The sequence below is a fragment of the Salvelinus fontinalis genome, chromosome 8 (assembly GCF_029448725.1).
Source record: "Salvelinus fontinalis isolate EN_2023a chromosome 8, ASM2944872v1, whole genome shotgun sequence".
In the NCBI taxonomy this organism is placed as follows: Eukaryota; Metazoa; Chordata; class Actinopteri; order Salmoniformes; family Salmonidae; genus Salvelinus; species Salvelinus fontinalis.
The window spans coordinates 3271126-3293070 of record NC_074672.1 but is presented as its reverse complement, the minus strand read 5'-3'; the positions used below and the strand labels follow the sequence as shown (position 1 = coordinate 3293070).

General features: G+C 43.1%; 1 protein-coding gene across 5 annotated transcripts; it reads left to right on the top strand.

Moving 5' to 3' along the window:
- Window positions 1-730: 730 nt before the first annotated feature.
- LOC129860379 (uncharacterized) lies at window positions 731-20956 on the top strand. Of its 5 annotated transcripts, none has more exons than XM_055930747.1 (4): window positions 731-1698; window positions 3166-3246; window positions 10303-13669; window positions 13896-20956. In XM_055930747.1, the coding sequence occupies exon 4, from the start codon at window positions 15765-15767 to the stop codon at window positions 18924-18926; it is 3162 nt and encodes a 1053-aa protein (XP_055786722.1). In that variant the 5' UTR covers window positions 731-1698; window positions 3166-3246; window positions 10303-13669; window positions 13896-15764; the 3' UTR covers window positions 18927-20956. The 5 variants fall into 5 exon arrangements, with proteins under 5 accessions (XP_055786722.1, XP_055786720.1, XP_055786721.1 ...); XM_055930745.1 differs by having other exon boundaries at window positions 731-3246; window positions 10303-10455; window positions 12233-13669; XM_055930746.1 differs by having other exon boundaries at window positions 731-3246; window positions 10303-12317; window positions 13595-13669.
- The last annotated feature ends 989 nt before the right edge of the window (window positions 20957-21945 follow it).

Sequence of the window (21945 nt, the reverse complement as noted above, 5' to 3'; positions counted from 1 at the left end):
ACTCAATACTTGCCAACACGAAGAGAGAAAATAGGATGTCACATATCTCAGGATTTTGTATGAGTCCATAGTAAAGGTCCATGTGTGATTCAGAATTGGTCAGGATATGGTTCATATCCACAAAACTCAATATATGTATTGGAAATGGTCTGTATGCTCTAGAATATCAAAAACGTGTCATGTAAAGATATATGGACCATTTTCGTCCAGTGTGGATACATGTACTGACTGTACTGTATGTGTATATGTAACAGATGTGATCAGTAACTCTCTTGCGTTCTGATTTTAAAAAGAAAGGAATGCCCAGCCAGTGGTCCCAATGAGTGATGTACATGAACCCTGGATTGCTGATGCTATGTATTGGCTATTGAGAGGCTTTGACGCCACTGGTTGACTGTTTTGGAAGTCCCCAGTAGGAGCAGTCCAGCAAAGGAATGAAAGGAATTCTATAGTGTTTCAATTAAATGTGTCAAGGGCAAAATTACGTGTATTTAAGTATTTTCTTGTTGTAGTGGGGACAGTAACATCACTAATCTCAAAAAATTATACTTTAAGGATTTTTTTAAACATATTTTTTCATTTTGATTTTATGTTTAGCTCACATAATATAATGTAAACGTATGCAATAAGGTGTCTGTAACAGAATAAATGTGGCAAAAACTAATGTAGACATTAATAAATGCATTTCTAATCTCTTGCAAAATATTTTTTTTTACATTAGTGGGGGAGTGCCAAGATGGCGGCGTGGTGACTTCAACACAGCACTCTATTAGGGGGAGACCGTGAATGTAAATTCTCCCCAGTCTGATAATTCTATGCAAGAGGTAAGTCACGTTTTGAAATACTGTCATCTTTTTTCATATTTGCAACGTGTACGAGTTCACTATGTACATTTCCTGGTGTATAAGGTATATGTTTACGGTACCTGTTAGATATTGGGGGATTCCTGTGATGTGCTTTTGATATGTATGATGGCTGTGCAAGTGAGTTAGTTAGCATGCTTGAAATGTAATGGTCGTATTAGCCCCCGTTTATACAGATTTGTTGTTACAGATTCATGCTATCGACAGCTAACTAGATAGACCCACTGGCTGCTGGACAAATTAGCTACGCGTGTGTGTGTGTGTGTGTGTGTGTGTGTGTGTGTGTGTGTGTGTGTGTGTGTGTGGTGGTGGGGGCTAAGTGAGGCACCAGATGAGAAATGATAGGCTACCAGTGAGCTTTTACACCCGTATCAAGCCTAGCTAGCTTGCTAGCCCCACTAGCTGCTGGACAAATTAGCTACGCGAGTAATGATTCTCACTGCGCGGTATGGCTGCTACATAAAGGGAGCTATCCTTTCTTAGGTGCACATGCATGTTTACAGATCAAATACTGAACTAAAGAGAACTGCCTAGGTAGATTGGGTGGGGGGGGTGGGGTACAAAAAATGTAGCCTGAGGATATATGGTTTCTAGTTTACATGGGGGGGTATACATGGCTGTGACTATAATCGAAGACAATCCTCTTGGGAGCAACTGCACCGCAGCAACTGCACTGCCCTCAACCGCAAGGCTCTCCAGAGGGTAGTGCGGTCTGCACAAAGCATCACCGGGGACAAACTACCTGCAGCACCCGATGTCACGGGAAGGCCAAAAAGAGCATCAAGGACAACAACCACCCGAGCCACTGCCTGTTCACCCCGCCACCATCCAGAAGGTAGGTCAGTACAGGTGCATCAAAGCTGGGACCGAGAGACTGAAGAACAGCTTCTATCTCAAGGTCATCAGATTGTTAAACAGCCATCACTAACATAGAGAGGCTGCTGCCAACATACAGACTCAAATCACTGGCCACTTAATAAAGGTATCACTAGTCACTTTAAATAATGGCACTTTAATAATGTTTACATATCCTACATTACTCATCTCATATGAATATACTGTATTTTATACCTTGCATCTAGCCTATGCCGCACGGCCATTGCACATCCACATATTTATATGTACGTATTCTCATTCCATCCCCGTACATTGTGTGTGTATAAGGTAGTCATTGTGAATTTGTTAGATTACTGTTAGATATTACTGCATTGTCGGAACTAGAAGCACAAGCATTTCGCTACACTCGCATTAACATCTGCTGACCATGTGTATGTGACCAATACAATTTGATTCGATTTGATTTATTGGTCCATGTATGTCAAGGGAGAGCGAGAGATTGACAAGAGACCGTGATTGGGATTTTGAGCGGCCAGTGTGAATTGGGAGTAGGCATCACACGGGAGAGGGGAAGAGAGGCGGAAGAGAGGGGGTCTGGTAGGTGGGTTATGAAAGCAGTACATCCTTTAGTGCAACATGCACTAAATGTCAGGTCATATCTGTGAATAGCTTCACAGATGAGACGTACTGCAATGGGCCATTTTCTCATAGATTTCTTAAACCAGCTGTAAGCAATCAGTCTGAGTCTATTACATAAACATGAAGGGAAAGGAACATTTACACTAAATATTATAATTTGTTACATGACAGGTCATCATTTAATGACATAAGGGTTCAAAACGGATTAACTATTTATTAGTTCATTAACAACTATTAAACTTGTGGAATTAGAATCGCCATTACATGTATGCTATATTTGGAATTGCCAAGTAGCATGTTTGTCACACCCTGATCTGTTTCACCTGTCTTTGTGCTTGTCTCCACCCCCTTCCAGGTAAAACCCCATCTTCCCCTGTGTATCCCCTGTGTATTTAGACCTGTGTTCTCTGTTTGTCTGTTGCCAGTTCGTTTTGTCTCGTCGAGCCTACCACCGTTTTTCCCGTACAGCGTTTTTCTCTCTAGTCCCTGTTTTCTAGTTTTCCCGCCTTTGACCCATTTTGCCTGCCCTGCTGACCCTGGCTGCTGTTCTGTACCTTGTGACACTGCCCTGGATTACTGACTTCTGCCTACCCTGACCCTGAGCCCGCCCGCCTGCCGTTCTGTACCTTTCGGACTCTGCTCTGGATTACTGACCTCTGTCTGCCCTGTCGTTTTCCTGCCACCTGTTATTGTAATACATTTTGTTACTTCGAACTGTCTCCATCTGGGTCTTATCCTGAGGTCTGATAATGTTTCTGATAATACTGTGTGAGAAAGTAGACTGAATTTGGCCGCATGTTTTCATTGTCTTTATCAATCTTTTCAGTTAACCTCTAAAAGGCGACCCCGCTGTTGCAGAAGTGAAAGAAAGGACAGAGAAGATGTGGGTGTCCCTGAGAACTTTGGGGTACCTTTTCATTTTTTCTGGTTTCTCATCGACTGAATCCCACATTCTGAAATGAATTGTCGCCGTAATTATTTTCAGTTTTGCTTTACTGTTTTGGGTTCGTTTTGAAATCTGATAGATTTACGACTTGATTTATGCTTAAGGGGGGAAATAAGTAAATGAGAGAGTTGTTGATAACCCATAATCATATTTTATTTTTTTGCTTGATGTAGGAGCCATGTATTTACCCAATTAATCAAGCTTAAATTAACCCCATTGTAGCCTGTTTATACTTGGTTCTAACCTACGCCCTTTGTCCTGATCTTTTCCACATTCTGATTGTGGCCACATTTTTTGACACGTGTTGAAAATTCAAAGACGCATTGTTTTCTGATTGTGATTAGATCTTCCCAACCACCTCTGGAGGGGCCAGGATATCTGGTCAGAATGAGGACACTGTGGATGGATAAGAGACAGGTTTTAATACCATGTGTAGATGCAACGGCTACATTGTGTGCATAATCAGAATGTGTATACGTTTAGGACAAATAATGAATGTTGGAACCAGTGGTGTAAAGATTTTGGGTATCTCTACTTTACTTTACTATCTATACTGTATTTTTACAACTTTTACTTCATTACATTCCTAAAGAAAATGATGTACTTTTTACTCCGTACATTTTCCCTGACACCCAAAAGAACTCATTACATTTTGAACGCTAAGCATGACAGGAAAATTGTCAAATTCACGTACTTATCAAGAGAACATCCCTGGTCATCCCTAATGCCTCTGATCTGGCAGACTCACTAAGCACACATTATTGGTTTTTATATGATATCTGAGTGCTGGAGCGTGCCCCTGGCTATCCGTCAATAAATAAAAAACAAGAAAATGGTGCCGTCTGGTTTGCTCAATATAAGGAATTTGAAATGGTTTATACTTTAACTTTTGATACGTAAGTATATTTAAAATCAAATACTTTTAGACTTTTACTCAAGTAGTATTTTACTAGGTTTTGCTTTTACTGAAGTATGACAATTGGGAACTTTTTCCACCACTGCACCAGGTAAAAATGAGGCTTTTGTTGGATAATTGCATAAGACATATGACTTGTGTAATCTGTCAAGGCGATCGATTTCCCCATATGACCACACAATGTCCGTGTGTGGTACTTAGCGCCTGTAATGTCTGTTATAAAACGGGATGTTTGGATCCTGGAAGCTGATTGGACAAGCTGATTCCAAGCTGTGCTGTTTTGGCCATCACATAAGAATATCTCTATAAGAATATCATGTTAATGTTGCTGTCTGAATTGTCTTGTATTTATCTAAACAGGTACTGTTGAAGTCGGAAGTTTACATACACTTAGGTTGGAGTCATTAAAACTCGTTTTTCAACCACTCTGCAAATTTGTTGTTAACAAACTATAGTTTACGCAAGTCGGTTAGGACATCTACTTTGTGCATGACACAAGTCATTTTTCCAACAATTGTTTACAGACAGATTATTTCACTTATAATTCACAGAATCACAAATCCAGTGGGCCAGAAGTTTACCTACACTAAGTTGACTGTGCCTTTATACAGCTTGGAAAATTCCAGATAATTATGTCATGGCTTTAGAAGCTTCTGATAGGCTAATTGACATCATTTGAGTCAATTGGAGGTGTACCTTGCCTATGCCGTTCTGTACCATCACTCATTCATATATCTTTATGTACATATTCTTTATCCCTTTACACTTGTGTGTATAAGGTAGTAGTTGTGGAATTGTTAGGTTAGATTACTTGTTGGTTATTACTGCATTGTCGGAACTAGAAGCACAAGCATTTCGCTACACTCGCAATAACATCTGCTAACCATGTGTATGTGACAAATAACATTTGATTTGATTTGATTTACCTGTGGATGTATTTCAAGGCCTCCCATCAAACTCAGTGCCTCTTTGCTTGACATTATGGGAAAATCATAAGAAATCAGCCAAGACCTCAGAAAAAAAAAGTGTAGACTTCCACAAGTCTGGTTCATCCTTGGGAGCAATTTCCAAATGCCTGAAGGTACCATGCCCATCTGTACAGAACAATAGTAAGCAAGTATAAACACCATGGGACCACGCAGCAGTCATAGCACTCAGGAAGGAGACGCGTTCTGTCTCCTAGAGATGAACGTACTTTGGTGCGAAAAGTGCAAATCATTCCCAGAACAACAGCAAAGGACCTTGTGAAGATGCTGGAGGAAACAGGTACAAAAGTATCTATATCCACAGTAAAACGAGTCCTATAGCCACTGCTCCAAAACCGCCATACAAACCAGCCAGACTGCGGTTAGCAGCTGCACATGGGGACAAAGATCGTACTTTTTGGGGTAATGTCCTCTGGTCTGATGAAAAGAAAATTGAACTGTTTGGCCTTAATGACCATCGTTATATTTGGAGGAAAAAAGGGGGGGGGGGGGGGCTTGCAAGCCCGAAGAACACCATCCCAACCGTGAAACACGGGGGTGGCAGCCTCGGTAGGAGTCAACATCTTCATATCTCAACAAATCTCACGATTTGTCAATCTGTTTGAGACTGAACAGCTAGCTATAAGATTTTGAATGCTTTCCAGTCTGGACGACCTGGAATGATACAGAGAAGATTACTAATGTTCACCAGCTTTGTCTTCCTTCTCAGGCTCATGGTCTGTGCTCTAAATAACTCAACTCGCCAATTTGCCTGTCTCTAAAGAGAAGTACGGGCTGTACCCCTCTGATTGGATAGAGCGGATTAGGAATACCTCCTGCCAATAAAAAGTTACAGCTGTTTATCAGAGTTTAGAGTTACAAAAGTAGCTAGCTAAAGTCAGCTAACAGCGCTTGGTTTCATCATTGAGCAGCTCAAACAGAGTGGTTGCTATGGATACTCACAGACGCAGAGGAGCGCATTGGCAGCATAGGCAAAAATGAGGGTGAAGAGAGTGACCACAACTTATGACCACAACCACACAACCACTGACCACAACCACACAACTACTGACCACAATTACTGACCCAAAGCACACAACTACTGACCACAACCACTTACAACAACACAAATACTGACCACAACTACTGACCACAACCACACAACTTCTGACCAGACATCTACTGACCACATAGCAACTATGCAAAAATAACCAAAAATGTTTTAATGAAAACATGTAATTCAATGCTATTTTAATATGTTGGTAACAGTTTTATAAAAGCCGTAAGGCACACTAGGCAGTGCTGTATCATGAATACAGTCACAGGTAAATCAGTTGACTCGCCATTGACCTGTGACTATTCATGATACAGCACAGCCTCTTGTACTTTAATGCTTCGTTATTCAACGGATGGGTCTAATCCTGGATGCTGATTGGTTAAAACCGCGTTCCAGCTGGTGTCTATAGTCCCAGTCGGTATTCATGTAATAATACTCCCACAAATTGAAAAAAATCAACATTCTTTCCTATTGACCCACATTGGGGGAAAAAAGCCAATTCATTGTTGATTTTTTTGTTATAAAGAAATAACAAAACATGCCAAAAAATCTGCTGTGTTGTTCAATGTACATGTAGCCAGGTCAAAAATCCCGACCTACGGTTTGCAATGCGACCAAGTAGGGAAATAGAGCCTGCGAGAAGAGCCCTGTGGCTTCAGTGGAATGCTTACTTACAAGCCCTTAACCAACAATGCAGGTTTAAGAAAGAAATGCAAAAATAAATAAATAAAAGTATCAAATAATTAAAGAGCAGCAGTAAAATAACAATAGCGAGGCTATATACAGGGTGCACTGGTACAGAATCAATGGCCGGGGGCACCGATTAGTCAAGGAAATTGAGGTAATATGTACATATAGGTAGTTATTAAAGTGACTATGTATAGATAATTAACAGAGAGTAGCAGCAGCATAAAAAGGGGGGCAATGCAAATAGTCTGGGTAGCCATTTGATTAGATGTTCAGGAGTCTTATGGCTTGGGGGTAGAAGCTGTTTAGAAACCTCTTGGATCTAGACTTGGCGCTCCGGTACCGCTTGCCGTGGGGAAGCAGAAAGAACAGTCTATGACTAGGGTGGCTGGAGTCTTTGACAATTTTTAGGGCCTTCCTCTGACACCGCCTGGTATAGAGGTCCTGGATTTTTTAAATTTTTTAATTTCACCTTTATTTAACCAGGTAGGCTAGTTGAGAACAAGTTCTCATTTGCAACTGCGACCTGGCCAAGATAAAGCATAGCGGTGTGAACAGACAACAACACAGAGTTACACATGGAGTAAACAATAAACAAGTCAATAACATGGTAGAAAAAAAGAGAATCTATATACAATGTGTGCAAAAGGCATGAGGAGGTAGGCAATAAATCGAATAATTACAATTTAGCAGGCAGGAAGCTTGGCCCCAGTGATGTCCTGGGCCGTACGCACTACCCTCTGTAGTGATTTTCGGTCAGAGGTCGAGCAGTTGCCATACCAGGCAGTGATGTAACCAGTCAGGATGCTCTCGATGGTGAGGCTGTAGAACCTTTTGAGGTTCTGAGGACCCATGCCAAATCTTTTCAGTCTCCGGAGGGGGAATAGGTTGAGAATGAGAATGGGGGCGTGCTCGGTCCTCCTTTTCCGGTAGTCCACAATCATCTCCTTTGTCTTGATCACGTTGAGAGAGAGGATGTTGTCCTGGCACCACATGGCCAGTTCTCTGACCTCCTCCTTATAGGCTGTCTTGTCGTTGTCGGTGATCAGGCCTACCACTTGTGTCTTCGGCAAACTTAATGATGGTGTTGGAGTCGTGCCTGGCCGTGCAGTCATAAGTGAACAGAGGGTACAGGAGGTGACTGAGCACGCCCCCGTGTTGAAGATTAGCGTGGTGGATGTGTTATTGCCTACCCTTACCACCTGGGGGTGGCCCGTCAGGAAGTCCACTATCCAGTTGCAGAGGGAGGTGTTTTGTCCAAGGGTCTTTAGCTTAGTGATGAGCTTTAAGGGCACTATGGTGTTGAACGCTGAGCTGTAGTCAATGAATAGCATTCTCACATAGGTGTTCCCTTTGTCCAGGTGTGAAAGGGCAGTGTGGAGTGCAATAGAGACTGCATCATCTGTGGATCTGTTGGGGCGGTATGCAAATTGGAGTGGGTCTAGGGTTTCTGGGATAATGGTGTTGATGTGAGCCATGACCAGCCTTTCAAAGCACTTCATGACTACAGACGTGAGTGTTTTCGGGTCGGTAGTAATTTAGGCAGGTTACCTTAGTGTTCTTGGGCACAGGGACTATGCTGGTCTGCTTGAAACATGTTGCTATTACAGACTCAGACAGGGAAAGGTTGAAAATGTCAGTGAAGACACTTGCCAGTTGGTCAGCGCATGCTCAGAGTACACGTCCTGGTAAGCCGTCTGGCCCTATTGCCTTGTGAATGTTGACCTGTTTCAAGGTCTGAGTCACATCGGCCACAGATAGCGTGATCACACAGTCTTCCGGAACAGCTGATGCTCCGTTGCATGCCTCAGTGTTGCTTGCCTCGAAGAGAGCATGGAAGTAATTTAGCTCGTCTGCTATGCTCGTGTCACTGGGCAGCTCGTGGCTGTGCTTCACTTTTAGGTCTGCAGTAGTTTGCAAGCCCTGCCACATTGGACAAGCGTCGGAGCTGGTGTAGTATGATTCGATCTTAGTCCAGTATTGACGCTTTGCCTGTATGATTGTTCGTTGGAGGTCATAGCGGGATTTGTTATATTCTTCCTGGTTAGAGTCCCACTCCTTGAAGGCAGCAGCTCTACCCTTTAGCTGAGTTGTTGCCTGTAATCCATGGCTTCTGGTTGGGGTATGTACGTATGGTTACTGTGGGGACGACATCATCGATGCACTTATTGATGAAGCCGATGACTGGGGTAGTGTATTCCTCAATGCCATCGGAAGAATCCCAAAACATATTCCAGTCTGTGCTAGCAATACCGTCCTGTAGCTTAGCATCTGCTTCATCTGACCACTTTTTTATTAACCAAGTCAGTGGTGCTTCCTGCTTTAGTTTTTGCTTATAAGCAGGAATCAGGAGGTTAGAATTATGGTCTGATTTGCCAAATGGAGGGCGAGGGAGAGCTTTGTATGCGTCTCTGTGTGTGTAGTAAAGGTGGTCTAGAGTGTTTTTCCCCTCTGTTTGCACATGTAACATGCTGGTAGAAATTAGGTAAAATGGATTTAAGTTTCCCTGCATTAAAGTCCCCGGCCACAAGGAGCGCCGCCTCTGGAGGGCCCACTGTGCATTAGACTGCATACTTGTTGTTTGGCTCTGTGTGCATCATATTGGCATTACAACAAAGATCTGATTTCCCTCTTCTTGTTGCTTTCTCTCTCCCCCACTCTCTTTACTCCATTATTTCCCTTGATCTCTTTCTCTCTCTCTCGCTCGTCCCTGTCTCCCTCTCTCTCCCCCTCTCTCTCTCTTCCCCATCTCTTTCCATCCATCCCGTTATCCATTAAGTAACATGCAATTATCACCAAAATAACAACTTTCGGAATTCGCTGTCGCTAATAATGTGTTTGTCGCGCTCAAGTTTCAGTTCACGCTGCACCTTTCCTCTCCCCTGTCATGTTACATTCGAATTCTAACCAGCTTTATCGGCATCACGGGAAAAGCCAATGTTGTCAAAGTGATTTATAGTGTCCTATCACTTCACATAGAAAAGGGAAAAGCAAATACAGATGTCACGAGAGACATCTCTCTCTCTCTCTATTCTCTCTCTTTATCCACTCTCTTTCTTTCCCCTTTACCTAAAATATAATATCTTTCTCTATTGATATCATCACATGTTTTCAGGCATATACCACAGTATAACCTTACATTTAATTGTTTGCCCTATTCAACTGTTAAAATACTTCAAACAGTTTGATACTTGTTAAGCCTATGTTGTTAGCATATTCCTATACTGGCTTTTAAGTAGAACATATGAATTCTTAATAGAGGAAGCTTTGCTTCCATTATGCACACTGGCATACCACTTACAGTGAATACATTTTTTGGACATGCATTCTCTGTGGTATGCTAGTATGGACAGTGGGACGTAATCAAGCCTCACTTCATCCCCTACACACAGGTGTACATGCGGAGCACAGACTACTACTGCACCCTGATGAGTGCCCAGGCTAACCTGGCTGAGCTGTTCCCCCCAAAAGACACCCCCTCCCATCATGCTCTAGTTACCATGGCAGCCCATTCCAGTTGAACTGTCACCAGAGCCAAGGATAAGGTAGGTAGGCGGCAGGCAGCTGGCATAAAAAACATGTCTACTCAGTCACATGTGTTTGAACTAGCCTGGTTGCATTGTAACCAATGAAAAGAGTCCCAAAAGTGCAAACCCAGCCCATCTGACCTGGCACTCCAGGTAGGATCAATCAAACATATTTGAAAGAAAATACTAGTTCTATTGGTTTTCTGTGGCGCTTGCTGTGAGACTCAATATCATTACGCCCATTTGAGATGTGACTGTGAGCATGGATCTTTCACATCCATTTCCCTTACCAATAGGCCATTTGGCAGTGGGATGGAAATGGGCGATTAAAAACAAAACAAAGGACTGCTAATAAAGCAAAGCTGTAAACTGAGTTTACATGAATTTTACCCGACACATTTGACATCGGATTCAAACTTGTGTTTTTGTCTTGGATTTGACAAGCTGCTTCACAGTAGACATGACATAGCATGTTCAGACTTGGGTCAAATTCATAGCAGTATGTCAAAAAAATGTCAAATACTGCTTGAGCGTGATTGTGTTGCCCGATCCAATTGAATCAAATAGAATAGTCCCAACATGGAAAACTCCAAGATATACCAAGCACACCTCAATAACTTTTATGAGTTTGTTGACAACTTGTTGTTGTTTATGTCATTGTTTTTTTATGTTTGTTTTTGTTGTTCCGTCGTGTCATTTCAAGTCATATCATGTGATAGATATGCTTTGAGCAATATGCCATGAAACCCTTTTCCTCCCAACCCTGTCTCTCCCTATTCATCTTGTCCCATAAATACATTTTTGACTCACTTGCTACATGTGTTTGTTATCCAAAGACTGAATTAATTGTCTGATTGTCACAAAGGCCTTTTTAGTTATTTTGGTGCGACATCAAGTTCTCAGTCAATTTTCTCTGTCGTCTTCCAAAAAGCTGCTCAACGCAATTTCTCTCACCTTCTCAGAGCTGTTAATTAACCACAGGATGGAATTAAAATGAAAAGGTTTTAATTAAACTGAGTCCCATCATGATTCCTATTAAGGAGTAATCTGGCAATTTATGGAGGCGTCCGTTGGTACGTTTTACTACCCTCCGGTGGGAACATGGAGTAACTGAAAAATTGTGTCACCCTTGGTACATCTCCATATTCAAAAGTGGTTTCCTCTCCTTGTGTCATTCAATGTGATCTGAAGGAATTGAGCAGCTGAAGGCCTAATAGGGTTTAAAGGTGTAATATGTCGAAATCGCTCCGCCATTACCTGATTGCTAAAATTCGATCATGTTCGCCTGATTTCAGTTTACGTGACGTCAGGCAATATATAGTATATAGAGAATCTTTGTACAATCTAAACGGCTGTGAAATATGTTTTCAATAACCAAAAATATTGCATTGTCAGCTGTTTTTAAGCTGGTGTACAAAACTGAAAGTAAAAAGAGCAAAAGCAAAACTCCAGGACTGGAAGCATAGAATTAGCACACACAGAACGGTCAAGTATTTTGCATCAGTGTAGATGAAGGGAAGAACAATGAGATCCTTCCACTGAGTAATTTTTGCTCTTGACTAAGCACTGGGTAAAAAACAACTTGGTACAGTGCACTTATTTGACAAGACATATGGTTTTAATAATCAACTGTTTATGGAGGCAAAAAGCTAATGTGACAGAATATATTGATTGCTTTTAAGAATCCGTCAGTCACAGTAATACATTTGACTGACTGGATAAAAAAATTTAAAAAATCTTATAAGATCAATATCATGTAATGAATGTAGTTATGATCCCACATCGATTTATGCAGGAACTTTCCAACCACACTGGGTACCCTGTGTCTAAGCTGCTGGGCAGGAATTCCATCTGGAGGGTCTACAACACTTTCCTGTCAGGTACTGGACTACCATATGTAGCTCACTACATACACACTCTGACTCTGATATCAACACCATGCCACATGTATGTAGTGTTTCCCCCGTGGGACTAGTTGCATGTCCCCTTCTGAGGGTGGGGCGCAAGGTGACCAGAGAATAGGGTCCCAAATGGCACCCTAGCACTTTGTAGTGCATTACTTTTATGGAGGGTCCATAGGGCTCTGGTCAAAAGTAGTGCACTAAATAGAGAATAGGGTGTCATTTGAGACGCGTACATACATTACATACATATACTTGGTTAACACCCAGCAAACTCACGTTTCCTGCACGCTGTCTGTGTAACTTCGTAACACTGGTGTCCGAATGGGGATCCCTCCTGCCTAGCTAGTGTCTAAAATATTTTGTATTTTATTGGTTTCTATTGACAACGTTGGTGCCTGAAAGTCTGGATATTGCTTTTTGGACCTGTGTTCCCCATCTGGGAATAGGCAGTCTAGGTGAAACACTGCCATGTGATCATCTGGGCCTTTGGGCTTAATACTTCAATAGCACATTGAATTGAGAAATATTCATTATGTAAGATTATGTAAGAGGTAGACTTGGCCATATTTGCAGTAATACGCGTTCGCAATAGTGCAATGTGTACTTCCAACATCTCTTATTTTTAGAGATGGCTATAAATGGAAAGACTTATACAAACCATAAAATACATGATCCATTCCAAATAGCTCCCTATTACCTTTTATATAGTATACTACATTTGACCATGAGTCCAATGGGCCGCGGGCAAAATATGCGTAACACAAAGGGAATATGGTGCCACTTGTGACGCAGCCACAGTAATTACATGGGTATAGGCTTGGTCGTGACTCGTGTTATGGAAGATTACGCTTCAAACAGAATGATGCTAATGGTTGTCATTGTACCCGTTAGAGGAATCACAACCTGACCACTCCGGGCTGGGCCACACAGGAAGTACTCAACACCATACAGGAGGTAGCCTCATTTGAGGTCGTGCTCAGTGTTGTCACACACAAGAGAAAGGACAAGGCCCTCGGGAGGTGAGAGGTTAGAGTTCAAACGTTGCCAGAGGTGCTATGGGCTGTAAAAGAGTTGAGGTAATGTTGCTTTAAGGTTGTGGCTGTGGGCTGAGAATTTGAGTAGTGGAATATGCTGGGCCTTGTGAGTTGGTCTGAATGTTATGGTAATAGAAGGTTGGATTATACCAACTGTTTGCTTGTATGTCACCGTGATTGTTTTTTATAATGTTGATCCAATGTTTGTTTAATGTTTAGGGGTTCTGTTGAAAGCCATCCGGAGGAATTTCTCCAAGGCAATGGAGCAGGTGCAAGTTCATCATGTATTCAACGGTTTGTGAACGCCAATGGCACACACGCACGTACGCACAAAATGCACACACTTCATATTATGCAATCAGACATCTACTAGCATGTCTCCGTATTCATATTTACACATTCACAAGCACACACACGCGTGACCGTACATACAAACACAATGGTTATGCGATGTGATGATGCAATTTAATACGACACCAATTAATTCTATGTGACCTGATGTGTACGTCTCTCTCTCTAGTATGGATCCACCCTCATCACGCTCCAGGGTGCCCTAGACATGTACAACAGTCTTCTTCTTACACTGTCTCCTCCTCCAGTCTCTTCCTTACACTGTCTGTCAGCTCTTTGAGTTCTACCAAGAGGATGGTGGGTAATGTAGTATTTGTTGCAATACCTCTAGAAATGATACAGTATGTACAAGGCTAATGTTTTAGCGCGATAAACTGGACAGGTTGTTTTAGATGTTCTTCTTGATTTAAATGACAACTAAATGGTATGTGATATGTGAAACGAGTATTAAAGTGTTATAGAAATCTGCATAACACGTGACTGTATCTGTAAAGGGAAATTCCAGGTGAACAAAAAAGAGAGCAAAGACAATAAAACATCTATCTGGTTTAGTACAAGTTGCAACAGGGAGACAACCTCCAGCATGGGAACATAGAAAAATGTAATGAAATGTTATGACATGGTCATCACTAGGGCTGTGGAAGTCATGACATTTTGTCAGTTAGTGATTGTCAAGCAAATAACTGCCGGTCTCATGGTAATTGAGTTTTTTAAATGAACATAAACACATTTAGCATCTCCTGTCTTCCACGCACGGCCTACGAGCCACCGATGCAGACCTTTGGAACTTATGGAAATTATAATAAATCCATGTGTAACGATCGTCTGATGAAGAAGGAGTGGACCAAGGTGCAGCGTGCTACGTGTTCATGATATTTATTCAACTCAGAACACTAAGACAAAATAAAAAAAATAGACCAACACGAAACAGTTCTGTCTGGTGCAGACACAAAGACAGAAAACAACTACCCACAAACACAGGTGGGAAAAGGATACCTAAGTATGGTTCTCAATCAGAGACAACGATAGACAGCTGTTTCTGATTGAGAACCACACCCGGCCAAACACATAGAAATAGACAACATAGAACAAAACATAGAATGCCCACTCCAACTCACGCCCTGACCAACCAAAATAGAGACAAGGATCTCTAAGGTCAGGGCGTGACACCATGTAATATAGCCTACACCATCACAATAAATCTACATTTTTATTTTAGACAGGTCTAAAGAAACATGATATGAAGAAAATGTCTATTTCAGAAGAACAGAATAGCATACTGTGCATTATTATCCTTATGTTTGGCCCTGATCTGGTTATGCCATATGGCTGTGGGCTATTCTCAAAAGTGACCACAAATTAATGTGATTATGCATGTAATGCTTTTATTATAAAGGTGCGTTTTTTATGGTAAAAATGATCTTCCCCAAACTTGAAACTCACGTGCTGCGAATGTATGCCAGTTAGTGTCATGTTTTGTCTTTGATCATCTTGTCTTGTCCCTGTGCTTCCCTCTGCTGGTCTTATTAGGTTCTTTCCCTCTTTCTATTCCTCTCTCTCCTCCTCCCTCTTTCCCTCTCCCGCTCTCTCTCTCTCTCGTTCCGTTCTTGCTCCCAGCTGTTTCTCATTCTCCTAACGACCTCATTTAGTCTTTCACACCTGTCCCCTATTTTGCCCTCTGATTAGAGTCCCTATTTCTCCCTCTGTTTTCCGCTTCTGTCTTTGTCGGATTCTTGTTTGAGGTTTGCTGCTCTGTGTCCTTGTTCCGCCCTGTCGTGTTTTTGCCTTTGTCAGATGCTGCATGTGAGCAGGTGTCTATGTCAGCTACGGTCTGTGCCTTCCTGTAGCGACCTGCAGTCTGTGGTCGCGTCTCCAGTCGTTCCTCTCTACTGACGAGAGGTTTTCAGTTTCCTGTTTTGGATTTACCTTTGATAATATCCAGGAGAATCATTGTTTGTTTAAAACTGGAATAAAGACTCTGTTTCTATTACGTCGCTTTTGGGTCCTCCATCAGCATAACAGAAGAATCCGACCAAGAATGGACCCAGCGACTACGGATTCTCTCAACACTGCCGTCAAGATCCAGGGGGCAATGCTCGGCAGACACGAGCAGGAATTGTCTGCTGCTCGTCATGCCGTTGAGACCCTGGCCGCTCAGGTCTCCGATCTCTCAGGACAGTTTCAGAGTCTTCGTCTCGTACCACCAGCTACTTCCTGGTCTTCCGAGTCTCCGGAACCTAGGGTTAATAATCCACCATGTTACTCTGGGCAGCCCACTGAGTGTCGCTCCTTTCTCACCCAGTGTGATTTTGTGTTCTCTCTCCAGCCCAACACATACTCTGGAGAGAGAGCTCGGATCGCTTACGTCATATCACTCCTTACTGGTCGGGCTCGGGAGTGGGGCACAGCTATCTGGGAGGCAAGGGCTGAGTGTTCTAACGTTTATCAGAACTTTAAGGAGGAGATGATACGGGTCTTTGATCGTTCAGTTTTTGGGAAGGAGGCTTCCAGGGGTCTGGCTTCCCTATGTCAAGGTGATCGATCCATAACGGATTACTCTATAGAGTTTCGTACTCTTGCTGCATCCAGTGACTGGAACGAGCCGGCGTTGCTCGCTCGTTTTCTGGAGGGACTCCACGCTGAGGTTAAGGATGAGATCCTCTCCCGGGAGGTTCCTTCCAGCGTGGACTCTTTGATTGCACTCGCCATCCGCATAGAACGACGGGTAGATCTTCGTCACCGAGCTCGTGGAAGAGAGCTCGCGTTAACGGGGTTTCCCTTCTCCGCATCTCAACCATCTTCTCTCATCGGCTCAGAGACTGAACCCATGCAGCTGGGAGGTATTCACATCTCGACTAAGGAGAGGGAACGGAGAATCACCAACCGCCTTTGCTTCTATTGCGGTGCTGCTGGACATTTTGTCATGTCATGTCCAGTTAAAGGCCAGAGCTCATCAGTAAGCGGAGGGCTACTGGTGAGCGCTACTACTCAGGTCTCTCCATCAAGATCCTGTACTACCTTGTCGGTCCATCTACGCTGGACCGGGTCGGCTGCTTCCTGCAGTGCCTTGATAGACTCTGGGGCTGAGGGTTGTTTTATGGACGAAGCATGGGCTCGGAAACATGACATTCCTCTCAGAGAGTTAGGGAGGATCACACCCATGTTCGCCTTAGATGGTAGTCCTCTCCCCAGTATCAGATGTGAGACACTACCTTTAACCCTCACAGTATCTGGTAACCACAGTGAGACCATTTCTTTTTTGATTTTTCGTTCACCTGTTACAACTGTTGTTTTGGGTCATCCCTGGTTAGTATGTCATAATCCTTCTATTAATTGGTCTAGTAATTCTATCCTATCCTGGAACGTTTCTTGTCATGTGAAGTGTTTAATGTCTGCTATCCCTCCTGTTTCTTCTGTCCCCTCTACTCAGGAGGAACCTGGTGATGTGACAGGAGTACCGGAGGAATATCATGATCTACGCACGGTCTTCAGTCGGTCCAGAGCCAACTCTCTTCCTCCTCACCGGTCGTATGATTGTTGCATTGATCTCCTTCCGGGGACCACTCCCCCTCGGGGTAGACTATTCTCTCTGTCGGCTCCCGAACGTAAGGCTCTCGAGGATTATCTGTCTGCTGAAGGCATTCAGATGGATCCCGCTAAGGTCCAGGCTGTCAGCGATTGGCCCGTTCCTAAGTCACGTGTCGAGTTACAGCGCTTTCTCGGTTTCGCTAATTTCTATCGGCGTTTCATTCGTAATTTCGGTCAAGTGGCTGCCCCTCTCACAGCTCTGACTTCTGTCAAGTCTTGCTTTAAGTGGTCCGGTTCCGCCCAGGGAGCTTTTGATCTCCTCAAGAAGCGTTTTACATCCGCCCCTATCCTTGTTACTCCTGACGTCACTAAACAATTCATTGTCGAGGTTGACGCTTCAGAGGTGGGCGTGGGAGCCATTCTGTCCCAGCGCTTCCAGTCTGACGATAAGGTCCATCCTTGCGCTTACTTTTCTCATCGCTTGTCGCCATCGGAACGCAACTATGATATGGGTAACCGCGAACTGCTCGCCATCCGCTTAGCCTTAGGCGAATGGCGACAGTGGTTGGAGGGGGCGACCGTTCCTTTTGTCGTTTGGACTGACCATAAGAACCTTGAGTACATCCGTTCTGCCAAACGACTTAATGCACGTCAAGCTCGTTGGGCATTGTTTTTCGCTCGTTTCGAGTTCGAGATTTCCTATCGTCCGGGAAATAAGAACACCAAGCCTGATGCTTTATCCCGTCTCTTTAGTTCTCCTGTGGTTTCTACCGAACCCGAGGGGATTCTCCCTGAAGGGCGTGTTGTCGGGTTGACTGTCTGGGGAATTGAGAGACAGGTAAAGCAAGCACTCACTCACACTGCGTCGCCACGCGCTTGTCCTAGTAACCTTCTGTTCGTTCCTGTCTCTACTCGTCTGGCTGTTCTTCAGTGGACTCATTCTGCCAAGTTAGCTGGCCACCCCGGCGTTCGGGGTACGCTTGCTTCTATTCGCCAGCGGTTTTGGTGGCCTACTCAGGAGCGGGACACGCGCCGTTTCGTGGCTGCTTGTTCGGACTGCGCGCAGACTAAGTCAGGTAACTCTCCTCCTGCCGGTCGTCTCAGACCGCTTCCCATTCCTTCTCGTTCATGGTCTCACATCGCCTTAGACTTTATTACCGGTCTGCCTTCGTCTGCGGGGAGGACTGTGAGATCCGCCAATAAACGTAGGATTAAGAGTCCTAGGTATTGTCGCGGTCAGAGAGTGTGGCTTTCCACTCGTAACCTTTCCCTTACGACAGCTTCTCGCAAGTTGACGCCGCGGTTCATTGGTCCGTTCCGTGTCTCTCAGGTCGTTAATCCTGTCGCTGTGCGACTGCTTCTTCCGCGACATCTTCGTCGCGTCCACCCTGTCTTCCATGTCTCTTGTGTCAAGCCTTTTCTTCGCGCCCCCGTTCGTCTTCCCTCCCCCCCTCCCGTCCTTGTCGAGGGCGCACCTATTTACAAGGAACGGAGGATCATGGACATGCGTTCTCGGGGACGTGGTCACCAGTACTTAGTGGATTGGGCGGGTTCCGGTCCTGAGGAGAGGAGTTGGGTTCCATCTCGGGATGTGCTGGACCGTTCGTTGATTGATGATTTCCTTCGTTGCCGCCAGGGTTCCTCCTCGAGTGCGCCAGGAGGCGCTTGGTGAGTGGGGGGGTACTGTCATGTTTTGTCTTTGATCATCTTGTCTTGTCCCTGTGCTTCCCTCTGCTGGTCTTATTAGGTTCTTTCCCTCTTTCTATTCCTCTCTCTCCTCCTCCCTCTTTCCCTCTCGTTCCGTTCTTGCTCCCAGCTGTTTCTCATTCTCCTAACGACCTCATTTAGTCTTTCACACCTGTCCCCTATCTTGCCCTCTGATTAGAGTCCCTATTTCTCCCTCTGTTTTCCGCTTCTGTCTTTGTCGGATTCTTGTTTGAGGTTTGCTGCTCTGTGTCCTTGTTCCGCCCTGTCGTGTTTTTGCCTTAGCCTGTTTGGGGTGCAAGCCCGACCTCGGACCGAAAATGACACCCCTGCAGAGCGCGAAATTCAAAATCTATTTTTTAAAAATATTTAACTTTTACACATTAACAAGTCCAATACAGCATTTGAAAGATAAACATCTTGTCAATCCAGCCAACATGTCCGATTTTTTAAATGTTTTACAGAGAAAACACCACATATATTTATGTTAGCTCACCACCAAATACAAAAGTGGACAGACACGTATGAATTATGATTATGAAGTATGAATTATGATTGAAGTAGCATGCACAACCAACCGAAATAAACTAAAACCAACCTAAAGAGCCCAGAAAAAACGACCTCAGATGACAGTCATATAACATGTTACACAATAAATCTATGTTTTGTTCATAAAAAGTGCATATTTTAGCTATAAATCTGTTTTACATTGATGCTACCCAAAAATGCTAATACATAGCTACAGTCTGAATCCAGCCGGGAGTAGCCAGAGAAAATACATACACCAACGTCGGCTACTAATTACACCTCATAAAACATTTCAGAAAAACATATGGTGGATAACTAATGAAAGACAGATATCTTGTGAATACAGACAACATTTCCGATTTTTGAAGTGTTTTACAGCGAAAACACAATATATCGTTATATTAGCTAACATCATAAGCTAGCATAAGGCAGCATTGATTCTAGTCAAGCGCTAGCCTAGCATAGTTAGCAGAGTTAGCATTCAACAGTTCGACATATATATGAAAAAGCATCCCAAATTGGGTCTTATCTTTCTTGGTACTCCATCAGAATGTTGTAACGGGGTCCAATGTCCAGTAGAGTCTTTAGTTGGGTTCCAGAACGAATGATTTCCCTCTTTGGTTAGCTAGCACGGTAGCATTGCTGCGCCAGAAAGCGTTTCTTCAAAAAATTCTTCCGTCGTTTCACATCTAAAGTCCAGAATAAATTGCAATAATATAATTAAAGTATATTGAAAAAACCTACTTTAGGATGATTTTGTGACATGTAGCAAATAATATCGTAGTCAGGCATCATATTCAACGTTATCTACCTTGTTCCAGAAGCCGAGATCAAATTATCCTTCGCGCCCGGATTTTTATTTTAACTGCGCAGGTCTCACAAGAAGTTCTGTTATTCAGTCCAGGGACGAGATATTCGACTCCTTTCAATTCTCACTTCCGCATTACAGTCTGACGAACGCCTCTGACGTGTTAATATGGTCCCAAGTCAAATGGCCTTTTATAGAGAAGGTCTTAAAGAGACACATCGCATTTTGGGAAACTCAATTCGGCTGGGAAAATGGCTGTAAAAATATTTCTGTTCGACTTAGAGAAACAATTCAAACCTTTTTAGAAACTACAGACTGTTATCTATCCAACAGTAGTAAATATATGCATATTGGAAAATAAAAAGTTTCTTAGGAGGCCGTTTGAAAATGTGCACACATTTTCCAGTTTTTTCAATATTCAGCGTGCAGCCCAAACAGGTTAGACACCTGCTCACACGCAGCATCTGACAATGTCAGCTACGGTCTGTGCCTTCCTGTAGCGACCTGCAGTCTGTGGTCGCGTCTCCAGTCGTTCCTCTCTACTGACGAGAGGTTTTCAGTTTCCTGTTTTGGATTTACCTTTGATAATATCCAGGAGAATCATTGTTTGTTTAAAACTGGAATAAAGACTCTGTTTCTATTACGTCGCTTTTGGGTCCTCCTTCATCAGCATAACAGTTAGTCTGTACACCCGTTGTAAAGCTGTTTAATGTGCTTCATTTTAAGAAGTTATTTGGCCACTTTAGTTGTGATACAAACCCTATCAAAATATATAGGCCTATGGGCTAGGTTACATATGGTGTGGGACTATGATTTGAAAAAGTTGGGGGAAAAAAACTGTGCTTTTTGCATTAGTCATTCACAAGTGATAATATATCATTCACAAGTGATAGGCTAATATTGTCACCATCACACTATTCTTGATTTAATCTTGTCTTTACATATACTAAATAATTAATGAGAGAAATTTGTTTCGATTTAGGATGGACCATTGTCATGCAACAGTCTCGAAACTGGGCCAGCGATGGGGAAAAAAAGTAATCTATCTAGCATTTAAATAGCGAATGGACGCTTTTTTTGTGGTTAATTTTCATGCAAACCAGGTAGGCTATACTCCTGTCTTAAAGAGAAGCAATGCGCTTAATATTAGGAAGGTTGAGAAATAAATAGAGTAGGCCGAGCATATAGAAAGCTGATAGACGCCGTCAATTGCATAGCCTGTAGAAATGTTGCGCAACATGAGCTCATGGGCTCTCATTAAGTGTTTGATTAGATTTTTGATTACAATTTACATTGATGTCAGAGTGATTAGAGGGACAACGGAGTGCGGAGTACACGGCAGTTAGCACGTTTGGTAGGCTACTAATGACCATCAGCAACATCAGAGTATGGAGAAGCCTAATTGCCGTGACTAAACGGTCACAATTTGACTGCCATCATGACTCGTGACCGCCGGTGTGGCGGTAATATGGTCACCGTAACAGCCCTAGTCACAACTATGTCATAATGTCATAACAGCTGACATAACTTGTCATAACCTGTCAAAATATGGTCAAAACACTGTCATGACACATATATATATATACACCTGTTATTTCGTTATTTTATGGCTGGTTACGACATCTACATAAGAGTGTCAAAACCCACATTT

Bases quoted from the DNA above. Each gene is read 5' to 3' on its own strand.
- LOC129860379 (XM_055930747.1), top strand. From the start codon at position 15,765: ATGGACCCAGCGACTACGGATTCTCTCAACACTGCCGTCAAGATCCAG.